This window comes from Triticum dicoccoides, chromosome 5A (genome assembly GCF_002162155.2).
Source record: "Triticum dicoccoides isolate Atlit2015 ecotype Zavitan chromosome 5A, WEW_v2.0, whole genome shotgun sequence".
In the NCBI taxonomy this organism is placed as follows: Eukaryota; Viridiplantae; Streptophyta; class Magnoliopsida; order Poales; family Poaceae; genus Triticum; species Triticum dicoccoides.
The window spans coordinates 689,787,926-689,800,863 of NC_041388.1; the positions used below are offsets into that span (position 1 = coordinate 689,787,926).

At 48.4% G+C, this 12,938-nt stretch overlaps 1 protein-coding gene across 3 annotated transcripts; it reads right to left on the reverse strand.

Annotated features, from left to right (window-relative positions):
• Window positions 1-3,276: 3,276 nt before the first annotated feature.
• LOC119304182 lies at window positions 3,277-8,175 on the reverse strand. 3 transcript variants are annotated; one of them, XM_037581356.1, is made up of 3 exons: window positions 7,121-8,175; window positions 5,395-5,584; window positions 3,277-4,797 (listed from the first exon to the last, which is right to left on the reverse strand). In XM_037581356.1, the coding sequence occupies exons 1-3, from the start codon at window positions 7,667-7,669 to the stop codon at window positions 4,136-4,138; spliced, it is 1,401 nt and encodes a 466-aa protein (XP_037437253.1). In that variant the 5' UTR covers window positions 7,670-8,175; the 3' UTR covers window positions 3,277-4,135. The 3 variants fall into 3 exon arrangements, with proteins under 3 accessions (XP_037437253.1, XP_037437252.1, XP_037437254.1); XM_037581355.1 differs by having other exon boundaries at window positions 3,279-4,797; window positions 5,395-5,590; window positions 7,121-8,171; XM_037581357.1 differs by having other exon boundaries at window positions 3,281-4,797; window positions 5,404-5,590; window positions 7,121-8,168.
• Window positions 8,176-12,938: the final 4,763 nt, after the last annotated feature.

Sequence of the window (12,938 nt, forward strand, 5' to 3'; positions counted from 1 at the left end):
ATCGATTTGCTGGGCACTTCTACAATGGCAGATTATATTCAATGGGCCACGCTGGTATAGGAGGTGTGACTGTATTTCTTTGTTAAACGTGGAAGTGCAGGTAGGCCTAGCGAAAGGGATAGGTGCTCCTGTTGGATCAGTTATTGTTGGTTCCAAGGCCTTCATACACAAGGTTATGATGGACATTATTTCTTCTAGTAGTATGTTTTAGCTGCCTGCTTAAGAGAACATGTAATAATAATCTGAAAAAAAAAACTATTTTCAGGCTACAATTCTTAGGAAGACACTAGGTGGTGGAATAAGGCAGGTAGGAATACTTTGTGCTGCTGCTGAAGTTGCAGTGCGCGACACTGTAGGCAAGCTTGCGGATGATCATAGGAAGGCTAAAGTCTTAGCAGGTTTCATATTAATCTTTTCCATCCTATCTATATCGGTATTCCATTGTTCAGTCCTGAATCTGTTTTTCTTGTCCAATTGTTCAGATGGACTGAAGAAAATTGAACAGTTTACAGTTGATTTAGCTTCAGTGGAGACCAATTTGGTTAGTCCTGCTAGTCCATCTATCAGAGAGTTTGATTGATGTTTTCTGATTATATTATATGCATCCACATTGCACTGTATTCCCTAGGTCTTCTTTGATATGGCGGATGCACGCGTATCACCTGCCAAACTGTGTCAAGTCCTCGAACAGCGCAATGTGCTTGCAACGCCAATAGGCTCCAAGAGGTTCACTTCAGTTGGCTCAACTGCTTTCTTTCAGTACTACTCTATATATTGTCAAGCTCAACATAAGCGTATCCTTATGCCTGTGTTGGTCTCTAACTGCAACTTGATATATAGGCAGGCTGTGTTTAAAAGCGGCGCGCTGCTTTATTTCACACGAGTATATATGATGCATGTATAACTTTTTCTAGGCCTCCATTTTGAACTCCTTCAATTTGCAGTGTCAGACTTGCGGTACACTACCAAATTTCAGATGCTGACGTCCAGTATACTTTGGCATGTATCGAGGTACGAAAATCTTACTTAGATTCTTGTGTGACCTTGTATCAACGACGCTCTAGGTTGTGTGTGGATAGCACTGATATGTTGCTCTGTTTTCAGGAAGCCGTGGAGGAAATACTGACAGTCTGACAGGCGATGCATCTGACGAACGGCGCTACCACGAATTCATAAGGGCGCTAGTATCCAGCTTGTTTGTGATCGCGGCCAGCTTTGGTAGTAGTAACAACTTCCAAGAATAATCTATTGCCTTCTTATGCATGCGATGTGCGTGTGATTATGTTCTTCTTCAGCTCGGAGCTTGCAACTAGGTATAGTAACGATGTCTACTGAAAATAATTGCTTGCACCATTCATTATGCCCTTTATCGTCTCCACCAGTATTGTTTATTTTCGAAGTGGAGGCAAAAGCTTTGTGTTGAGTATACGATTATTAGGAAGTATAGGCAAGACTAGGATTTAGTCCTGCCTTGTCTTGTACTCCATATTGGTCATTGTACTCCTATATACTTATATGCCTACGAGGCTCAAGCAATACAATCAACAATTCCACCAATATCTCATTATCCCTTCTAACACTTTGCCTCATCCATTAATTAAGAAGTTATAGTGATATTACATTGTCCCCATTATTACAAAGCCGCTACTCTGCCGTCATAATTTTACCCAAATGTTTCGCTCCTGCAACTTTCCTAAGCTTTGCTTCGCTCTTGACCATGTCAAAAATGATGAAGGGTGGGATAGACTTGTGCCGGAACCCGGAAGACCCACGCATCCTTTTATTCCAAATGGTTCAAGAGAAGAGCATGGTGATAGATGCCATTGCTTTGCACTGTGGCATGTGGAGATCCGACATCGCTATCTACCACTCCTGTAACTAAAAAATCAAAATAATGAAGTTTTATAGGAAAAATAAATTAATGACATTGCTATTACCCTTTAAAAAGAAAAGAAAAAACTTGCACACCACTTTGCACTGAAATTGCATATTTTGCGATATGCAAAGAATAATTATATAATAGTGCAATCTTTCTGTGTACTTTATAGTATTTGTGAATATACATTTACACTGACCCAACATCCAAAAATTCCACAAAAGAAAAACAAACTGACCATAAAGGAAAAAAGAACAGAAAAGATCAAAGGGGGAGATGGGAGGGCCAACAACCCACAAAGAAAAAAGAACTAATAAAGGAAAGAAAAAAAGAAAAAATAAAAACGCATAGAAACAGAAATAAAAAAAATGAAGCAAAAGAAACAAACAAAAGGGAGAGAGATGAAGGCTGGATCGAACTCTTGACGGGATTCGGCCCAGTGGCAATCGACTACCCAAATATGGGGTCAGTCGAAACAAACAAGCCATGATGTAAACCTTCATATGTGGATTTGGGTTCCTCACCCACTCCTTCTTTATAATATAATACGCACGCTCGTGCGTATTCGAGAAGAAAAAAAAACAAGCCCAGTGCAACAAGCAGCATAGGCAGAAGAAAAAAAAATGCAGCACGAATCATAAAGCAAAAATCAACGGCCAAAAAGATCGACTGACCCAAATTTAAGATTCAAGCAACTCACAAGTAGCTTTTTTTTGCGAGGGATAAGGATTTTTGTTCCAGTTCAATAGGGTTACAATCAGCTATAACAAGATCTTGAACAAAATCTGGAAACTCTATGCAACCAACAAGCGGAACAATGAGCTACCCTATTTTGCCACATAGCAATCTTACTCTGTTTGAACTCCCGTTCTTTCATATAATGTTTGAATTCCTTGACTAAGTAACCAACAACAGATCTAAAGTGTCGAAATTTTAAGTTGCAAAATGTGCAATATTAAGGCATGTCAGCCAAGAGAGTCTCGGTGATAAAGATATTACAATGCCGAGCAAGCGCTGTTTGAAAATATATTTTTTTATGAACTTGGTTAAAGTTTACAAAGTTTAATTTGATTAAATCATATACGTTCTATAACTTGCCAAGGAGAAAATACGATTTAGGTGATGTCATAACGGTGTGTGGTGTCAATTCCCCTCAACAAGGTACGAAGTACTCCGTCCGTTCAAAAACAAGTGTCATGGTTTGAGTTGAAACGGAGGGAGTGAGTACTCGATATGAAGTACGTACGTACTATCAATTTGCTCGCACCAGTGGCGAAGCCACGCTATAACTGTGTAGTCGCTTGACTGCACAGGATTTTCGTACGACATTGACCCCCACGTCTCACGTCTGCATACCACCACGTCGTTGAACCAGCGATATTTGGAATTTAACTACACAAGCCCATCTATTCTCTTTTGTTTTTGAGACAAGCCCATCTATTCTCTTATTCCCTGCTTCTGTAACAATTAGTTGGGCCAGTACTGGGCCATAGAGCAAGAAGAAAGTCCAAAATCCCTTAACTGATCGCACTGTATCGCTTGATCCCCAAATTACGTGATCTCCTTGCCTCCCCTTCACACATACCTCTCCAATGACAGTGGACGGCCGCCGCAGCACATCGTCTCCAGACAGGCGCCGGTGATCTTTGGTTGGACCCTGCACATGAGACGCGAGGAACAACCACCTTGGGCCGTCCAGCGAGCCACGAGCGGCGCACCCGCGGCTGCACATGAATTGTCCGTCTGAAACTCTGAATCAATACTACTGTACTAGTCTGCACTCTGTATCTGATCCAACACAAGGCAAGGCCCTCCACTTTTCTACTTCTACTTGTTTGTTTTATGTGCAAAAACAGCAATACAGTTCAATATTTTCCACTTTTTCTCTCACTAGCAATATTAGGATTCAGGATGTAGGAGATTATTTTGATTAAGAATAAGAATTGCATATTTGCCTTTTTCTTAGTAATAGATTTATTTTGTCAGGTCTTTGGTTTGATAAATGGATAAATTTGTGAGGTAAGATGTTTTTTATTCCTGTTTATGATCTAAAAAAATTACTAGTAAAGTTTGACATCACAAGGTTTTGATCCTGGCACCGCCACTGCGCACCACCCAACCATGCATGTGAAACCACGTCATGTTTTAACACTCCAGTTAATAACGTGCACTCAAGACTCAACGCGTCTACCCTTCCTACCAGACCAAACCAGCGGCACACGGGTACGCGCACGACGTGCACATATTTTACACCGTACGTCAACGCCGTGCTGCCAATGCCAAGTCGCGCACCAGCTCGGCCACCAGCGCGTCCATCACCAGCCCCTCTAACGCCGCGCCCACCTCCCGCTCCTCCTCGCCGGCGCGCACCCACCGCCGACCCCGGTCCATGTCCGCCAGCGCCGCCTCCCCGGCGTACAATACGTCCTCCGCGCCCCACCGCGTCCCGGCGCCCTGCACCCATTCCTGTGCAGCACGAACCAGCGCCGACTCGTCGTCCGACGGCCTCACCGCGCCGACCACTGGCCCTGCCTCCGACGAGCGGCGCCGGTCGAGCCCCTCCTCGAAGAAGTCCAGGAGCAGCCGTTCCGTAGCACCCGAAGTAACTGCCGTGCCGTCGTCGTCCTTGAGGAGTCGCGCGAGGAGGCGCGAGGGCTCGTCAGGCTCGCGCTCTGCTTCACGATCGGTGTAGCTCCTGCACCGTGGTGACCACGTCGCCGCCTTGCCGCCGTCGGCGCTGGTGCTGCTGCAGTTGCAGTTGCTCGTCTGGGTGTGCGTGTCGTCAGATTCCGCAGACTGGCGATCAGATTCGGTGCCGAACTGCGCCTCGAGATCCACGGGGCCCACCGGCTGCGCCAGGCCGTGGAGCCGTCGGATCTTGTGCAGCAGCAGCAGTTCCTGCGCCTGCGCCTTGTTCGACCCTGCAGTCAGTCCCATGCATCGACGAGGTTAATTAAATCAACGGCTGTGAGTTGTTAATAACACTAGATCGATCCATGAAAATTACAGTGCTCGCTCTTGATGGTTGACCTAGTGCTGCTCATACGTAGTACGACTCTCCAGGTTGCGAAAAACTTATTTACTGCGCACGATGCGTTGAGTATGTATACTTGATCGACTCGACAAGCGTCACGATCACATGCGGCGGCCTAGATTCCGCTGCTCATCGTAGCATGCATGCATGGCGGCAAGGGTCAATTCATGGGAGGTCTCTAGCCAAGCCGGCCAGCCAAAGGAGACCGGCCGGCACGCCAACCGGGGAGAGCTCAACGCGGCTGCCTGTGGTCCAGTCCAATGGGCAATGGGGACTACTCAACGGTTTCGATGGAGCTCTGGAGTCTGGACCGTGGGTCGATCTGGAGGTTGGAGATTCAGCTGAGGCGGCTTTAATGCCCATAGTGTCGTGTCCGAGCAAGCGGTGTGAAGATCACGGTGCCTACTCCGGCGTGGCACGCTAACCAACATTGATCGACCACGTACGGCACCGATGAATTAATCCGGGAGAAGAGAAAGCTTACGTAGCGTACGTTCGGGATCATCGGGGAGGCAGTGCTGGAAGGGGGTAGCAGGCGAGTAGCAGGTGCCGGCGTCGCTCGTTTCGTCGTCGTGGTGGTGGTGGTGGTGGAAGGGGAAGTCCATGACGGAGACGGGGCTCAGCTGCTGCTTCTCCTCCTCCGTCGACCCCACGGCATCGCCACCATGTGTTAGCTGCTCCTGCAACGCACGCACGCACTGTTTAATTTACCATCTCGATCATTTTAACCACTTACATACACAGGGAAGAAGAGCAGCCAAAAAGGACATGCCAAACAGAAAGGGCCACACTGTCAATCGAAAACCAACCCAACGTACGTCCCAACCCATTTGGGGTGGTTGGATCGGCTTCTTCTCCTTGATCTACATACAGTATTTTCTGACGGAAGACGTGCTCCACACCACAGGGATGGAACCAAAAGAGCAGCGTCGCGTTGCAAATGTCAGACACATAGATGTAGATACACTCTTCTTTTTTTGTTGCTGACAACCTTGGTGGATCATCGGGCCATTCATTCCGGTGGTCACCGCGATGGTGGCTGCGGCCTGTGGAGGAGAGAACGCGGCTTGGCGTTTTCGTGGCAGCTGGCCAGCAGACGTAGGTGCTCGAGCATGACGTGTCGGTGCCACCGTGGGCGATACATACCTGAGCAAGACGCTACTACCACCACGGAAAAGTACACTTCATCTGCCAAAATTTATGAGTTCCACTCCACGAGCGGTGAAGCGGACGAGCGATTAGTTAGCCTTGCCTAGGTAGATAGATGCCGTCTTGAATCAGCAATGGCGGAAGCTGGCTGTTATAAATTGGTGAGCTCACTCGAACCGATGTCACCGCACCGTACTGCCGGAGCACACAGGCACACAGCTAGCTAGCACATCACATGCTGCTCCCTCTTCACTCCACTCATAATGTGCCCGTACGTACATCACTCGGTGAGTGGGGGTAATAACTTGTCTATACTTCCCCTAGAATTAAAGAGTTTTTTCGGTGTCTAGACTGAAGCACCCAGCTGCATGCCACGGTAAAAAAGGCACCCCCATTTCTGAGGCACGTCGCAATGCACCTTTCCGGGAGGGAGTATACTACTGCTGTGGCCCCACATGTCAGCGAGCTGGAAGCTGTTTACGCAGTCAGCCGGGTGTCGGTCCGTGGATGATGACTCGAGTTGACAAGGACGCACGCGCGGGGGCAGGGGTACGGGTACAATCTTATTACACTAGTCGTCGTCTCCATCACATCGAAATCAAGAGAGAATATTTTGGGCTCACCAATAACACACGGAGAGCCCATCCCGCCCCGTCCCTATACTTGAGTCCCCCTACGACCTCTACTCGTGGCAGCTGCCCATGCATTGTTTTATCACCAGCGTTGCAGAAAATCGCTTGGAAAAAATCGAGAGTGATTAAATTTCGTAACACAAGATCGATATAGAAGTTTTTTCCCTAGTGACTGATGTGGAGATTTTTCGAATTTTTGTTGAGGTGCCCATCTAAGCCATGCATGTATGCAGTGGCGCTGCCCATGCATATGCATAGCGATCGATCACCGAACTCGACTGTATTTACGACGCGCCAACTAACAAATCGCGCAATGATTGACGTAGCATTCAACGCGCGGGCACCACCAAGGCGACGGCGAGCGAGCGAGCGGCAACTAGTCAAATATGCGTGCAGAGCAATGGACTGGGCCGGAGCTGGAGGACTCACCTTGTGCTTGGCTCCGGCGGCGGCGGGGTTGTCATCTGCGTCGACGCTGCCCGAGCTGGACGACGGTGATGGCGACGGCGACGGCTTCGAGGCGGGCTTCTCCTCCGCCGCGTCGACGGGCGGCGGGCCAGGCGCCTCGGCCTCCGACTCGGCGTGCTCGGACGCGGAGCAGCTGCTGACCACGGGGGACGGGAGGCCGAGGGAGTCCCGCTCGCTGCCGTCGTCTTCGCTGGGGTGGCGCCTCCAGAAGACGAGCCGCCGCGAGAGGGTCCTGGAGAGGCGCGAGATGGCGGCCAGCGACCGCGGGCTCCTGGGGAAGAGGATGGAGGAGAGCGTCCGCGACGGGCTCCGCCGCAGGTCGGCCTCGATGAGCAGCCGCACGGGCGCCGTCTCCTCCTTTAGCTTCGCCTGCGTGGCCAGGGCGCCGTCGTCAGAGGACGACGGGCAGGGGAGGACGCGGCGCGGGTAGGAGCGGAAGCCGTCGCTGCAGCTGGACTCGCACGCCATCTCCAGGAAGTCCCGCAGCGTCAGCGGCGCCGCCGCCCCCATCGGTGCCGACTGCCGAGTGTCCTGCGTGCGCGCGTGCTACGGTCGACCTTGGTGCCGACGAGCTGCGGCGCGCGTCGGCGGAAAATGCATGCGCCGGCTGCGCGCGTGCAGTGCAGGCTCGACTTGTGCCGGGCCGGCGAGGTTTTGGGTAGCTGAGAGCCTGAGAAGGAGGAGTGATGGGGAGGGAGAGGAGAGACGAGCGAGGTGGCTGCCGGTGTGGCAGCTGTGGGGTGGCTCAGCTTAAGTAGAAGAAGCAGTTGGATGGATGCACGCGGTGGGCCGGCGTTTAAACGAAGCCCGCTGGCTGGCTGTTCCCGCTGTATCTTTTTCCCGTGGTCACCGGCCGGTCAGTCAGCAGTCAGCACCACCTGTGATACTACGCGATTATATATCAACCAGCCGCTTAATTAAGCTCACGAGTATTAGTTGTGATCAACCGGAGTGGATACGAAGACCGACTTTTGGAGTATATAAGTGTATGATTAAACGAAAACATGATAATCTGGTATCTATAGAAAACGTGAACGCGCGTCATGTGGTGCAAAATATGCAGAGTAATTGGATCCGGTCCGGTCGAGCGAGGCACTAAGCGTGTGTTCCTTTTCTATATATACTTCCTCCGTCCAAAGATACTTGTCGAACACATGGATAAAAATTAATGTATCTAGACTACTGAAATGCATTCCATTTTTCTGATAATTATTTTCGGATGGGGAGAGTATATGTTTCAGGCGATAGATTTTTTAAGCCTCTGTCCAATGTCAATGATCGGATGTTGCTATCCGTGCAAATTTTTACATTTTTATTAGGTTCTAAGAGTAAACAAATACATTTTTCTGCATTACGTGACAAAAATACACAGATGAACATGGTTCCACACGAGCTCACATGAATAGTATATTCAACAAAATGCTAGAAAAAGAAATCTGAAAATTTAGGATATCAAATTTGGTCGACCATTCTACTTGCGTACGAAGTTTCGAGAAGGAATAACACATGAGTATTCCGTAGTTGAGAAAAATACAATCCGACCTTACTAGTCCTTGAAACAGTGTTTTCAAATATAGCACATATTTTGCCATTTTTGCCTAGAATGCCATGGGTGTCATTTCTTTGTGAAACTTCATACACGAGTAGAATGGTCGACCATGTATGCTAAAACAACATATTTTTAAAAAAATTATAGTATTCTTTCTTGAATTTACTAATCATAATGGTAGACGTATTTTAAAGTGTAGATTCACGCATTTTGCTCCGCGTGTAGTCTGTATTATAATCTCTAAAAAGGCTTAGATTTAGGAACATAGGGAGTATATATTACTCCACTATAGAGTAGTTTTTACCTGTGGATCAGTTGTGAAAATAGAAAAAAAAACTTTTCTCTCGAAATAGGCGTTTGTCCTGCTATATAGATATAACAACCACCCAGTAGAATTGTGAGTCAAATGCTAGGGCAAACAGCACAAGCACGCCCAAACAAAACAAAAGAGAAAGAAGTTGCCCGAACTGGTCCTAGGGTTTCCCCCGATATGTGTTGGGACGTGGGGAAGGGGAATATCTGACGTCCTTCAGGAAAGAACGACGGCGCCCACGGGCGTCACCGTGTCGGTGCCGGCAAGCTGATAGGGATTTCTCCCATCCACCAAACACCCACAACCCCGGATGACCCGTCGCGCTCCACCAAACTTGCCGTCCACCAACATGCGCCACCACGTTCTTGCCATCATCACCACTGCCTCACCATGGTCAACAAAAGCGAGACCGACGGAGCCAAGAGGGAACAACTGGGAACGAGAAGCGGTAGAGTCAGCAAACACGCGGGAGGGGACAACCTCCACTGCCATCGATGATCATCGACCGGACGCAGCAATAGGAGCACACCAGGCCCTCTAGGCCCGGCCAAGCCCGAAAGGTGCTCATGAAGCTCCCGTCGTCGCGCTGCAGTAGAAGAACCACCGTCTCCGCAACCCCCCCGCACGAGCCGCACATCCATCTGCCGAAGCCGGAGCAGGCGAGTCCGGGCCAGGCCCGCCCAGACCCAAATGGGGCCCAAAAGGGCCCAGGTTGGACCCGGAGGGCGCTGCCGCCAGCCCGCAGCCAAGTGGCTGCCCTACCGCCTCCTGACCACCCAGAGCAGCGCCACTCGAGGCAACGCGCCACCGCCGGAGCCACCATGGACCGAGGGACACCGCCACCAGCCGCCACCACCCGAGCTAGGGTGCCACGCACGAGGAAGCACGAGATCGCCATGCGGGGAGGGCCCGGTGACGCACAACGACGGTGGCGGGAGGGGTTAGGAGGATGGGTGCTGGAGGGAGGGGAGAGGAGCCCCCGGTCGCCTCGCTCGGGGAGACAGCTGGGGGGCCGAGAGAGCAATACAGGAAATCTTTTCTAAACCAAGACCAAGATGTGTTAGACTAATGTAGTCCACAAATTCAGACATTGCAGCAGTTCGCAACCTCACTCTGCACCAAAACGTTTGCTGACATATTTATCTAGTAAATCGTGTTTAGGTGAACAGCAACAGGGTGGGTCCCCATTACTAGAATGCTCCGATGCAATGCAAAAAATTGTTCATTCACCAACGCATGCAACTTTGTTGCAATTCTTCATATATCGTCATCTGCTTAACAAGTCATAATTAAGCCTAGACCACGGCACCACGCTATACATGTTTTGTCTTTTTAGAAAAAGGGAGTACCACGGCCTCTGCATCACACTGTTTATTATACCTCCCCAGCAAATTGCTTTTTTGAAAAGGGGAGTATGATTGTGTGCATCAACGATCAATGCTGTTTTTCCATCGTACTAGTCCTATATACTCCTACCTATGCATGCCTACAAAGTCTGAGTCCCCATCCACGGATTGAATCACTCTCACTCCCATCATTATCTTTAATATTCCATGTATAAATGTGGGCTTAACTAATTCGCTGACGATGACGAGCACATGCCACTGTAGAGATCCCATGGCTAGGCGGCCATGCCGCTTCACGAATGATGAATCTAGCTATGCTATAGTACGTACATTTAGTATTTGGCAATCATGCGTGTTTGCTGTTTTTTTCCCTTGGAGCTGTAGTACGTAGTACTACGTACGTGGTCACCTTCATCGACGACGACCCACGAAATATACTTATCACTCGCCTCCCATGCTTGCCACAATAGTCAAGCACACCACGTTGCAATGTGCACCTCGGAAATTTGACAACTCATTCACTTTACTCGTTTGTGTACGTACGTACGTACGTACGCGGTATAGTTTCTCTGGCTTTTAACTTTGGTGGTACGTACTACGTGTGAGGCAGTGAAAGCACGGTCGCTGCTAGCAAGCACGCCAGCTTGTCTCCTTCCGTGGCCACCGTAGTAAGTAGAGCGAGTAGTGAATTCTACTTGTCCTGCACGAGACGAGCAATTGACCTGGAGATTAGCTTCGGCGATGTTTCCGCCGTCGAGCTAGATCCGCCGCCGTGAGATTCGATTTCTTCCAGGGTTTCGAGACGTGTAAAAAATTAAGTATGTATACGAGTGCACGTACGGATGGCACACCTGTATGGCAGGGGATTACACAGGTAGTCTCATGATCATGGAGTAATGAATACATACTGCAAATAGTAGTACTTGTGTTGACACAAATACTACTAATATACGAAGTACTACTGATGAATTGCAGTAGTGGTGCGTGCAGTAGAGCAGCACAGTGGAAGTTTGATGAAGCTGGCTCCAGCTGTGCCATTTAATCGTCGAGTGAGATGCCGCTTGCCTGTTTGATCATCCCTGTCAGATGTGGGAATGAATTGAGTAATCAAGCTTACTGTAGCTCCCAGGTCAACTCGTTCATCGGTTGATTATGCGTGCCTTGCCTGCGTACGTAGCGTACCGGCACACATGGGCGTGGCGCCCTGGCTGGATCTACACGCGGCGGCCGGCGAGGCAGAAACAGCAGGTGCATACTGCTGCATCAGGTTCTGCCGGACCCGGCGCCGGGTGCCCGCCGGCAGGCCGCGGGAGGGGAGGCTGCCTGGTTAACCGCGCCGCCTTCGTCTTGATGCCACGGCCAGCCGGGCTGTAACCTACCGCGCCGGATCTGGGAGCGCGGCACGTTCGCTTGCTCGTACGTGATCGTGCGCGCGCGCATCACGCGCCCGTCGCGTGCCGATGCCAGCTGCTCCGTCGTACTACGTGATCTCACTCTCGCCCAGTGCCAGCTGCTCCGCCGAGGGTCCAACGCGTCTGCTGGTTTTTGAATGCCAGTGTGATCACTGGAGCGGCGTCGCAAAGGACGGGCTCCATGGAACACGTTATTCAAAAAGAAATCGAGATATATTTAGAAGTTGCGAAAAATGTCTAGTTTTTTTAATAGATACATATGCATGTTCTTCAACTATGTATAAAGTTTCGTTAAGTAATTCAATTATTTGCAAGCTACACAACAACAACAAAATATCTGGCTCAAAAACAACAAAGAAAAAGCCCATTATATTCTATATATTTGTTTTTTTTTGTGTACATCACATATGAAATTTTGTACTTCAATATTACAAATATCAAATACATGTCTATGTGTATACTGTTTTCAGATTTTTTGAGGTGCGGATTTTTTTTGCTGAAAAACAATTAAAGAGCTCCATAGAGCTCGGTCGTTGCTTGCACTTTTCATTGTTTACCTCGCTAACCAATTGTTATGTTTCATTTGCTCCGTGTGCCTATCAAAAACTTGTGATCATGGACATGTCGAAGAATCAGGTTCGTTGAGATGGTCAGAGCTAGCCATAGCTCGTGTGCGCTACGTCTCGCTTACCGTGAGATGAAAGAAAGCGTCGCCTCAAGCAAGGTATAGATTGGTTTTAGAACATTCTACGTGTGTTTTTATTTCCTTCTTTTTTGTTTTTTCACTTCTAGTTTTTTTGTCCCTTTTCAAATACACGTGGCTTTTTTTGAAAATACATGTTGAGCATTTTAAGCTGAACATTAATTAGATACATGCTGTACATTTTTAAACAAGCGTTTATCTGAATACATGTTGAACACTTGCAAAATGCACATTTAACATTTTCTAATACACAATGAACATTTTGAAACACGCATTTAAAATAAATTTAAAAATATGCAAATATTTGATAAGTAATAATTTTTTTCTAAATGACACCTATAATTTTTTTATATGTTACAAACATTTTTCTAAATGTGTGCAAAGGATTTTCTACATTTCCATTTTTACAAACAATAATGCTAGACTCATGAATAATTACAGGCAATTTTACAAAGC

Coding starts and splice junctions, on each gene's coding strand:
- LOC119304182 (XM_037581355.1), bottom strand. CDS start 7,669: ATGGGGGCGGCGGCGCCGCTGACGCTGCGGGACTTCCTGGAGATGGCG. Junction 5,591..7,120: donor CCGCCGGAGCCAAGCACAAG/GTGAGTCCTCCA, acceptor CGTGCGTTGCAG/GAGCAGCTAACACATGGTGG. Junction 4,798..5,394: donor TGATCCCGAACGTACGCTAC/GTAAGCTTTCTC, acceptor GACTGACTGCAG/GGTCGAACAAGGCGCAGGCG.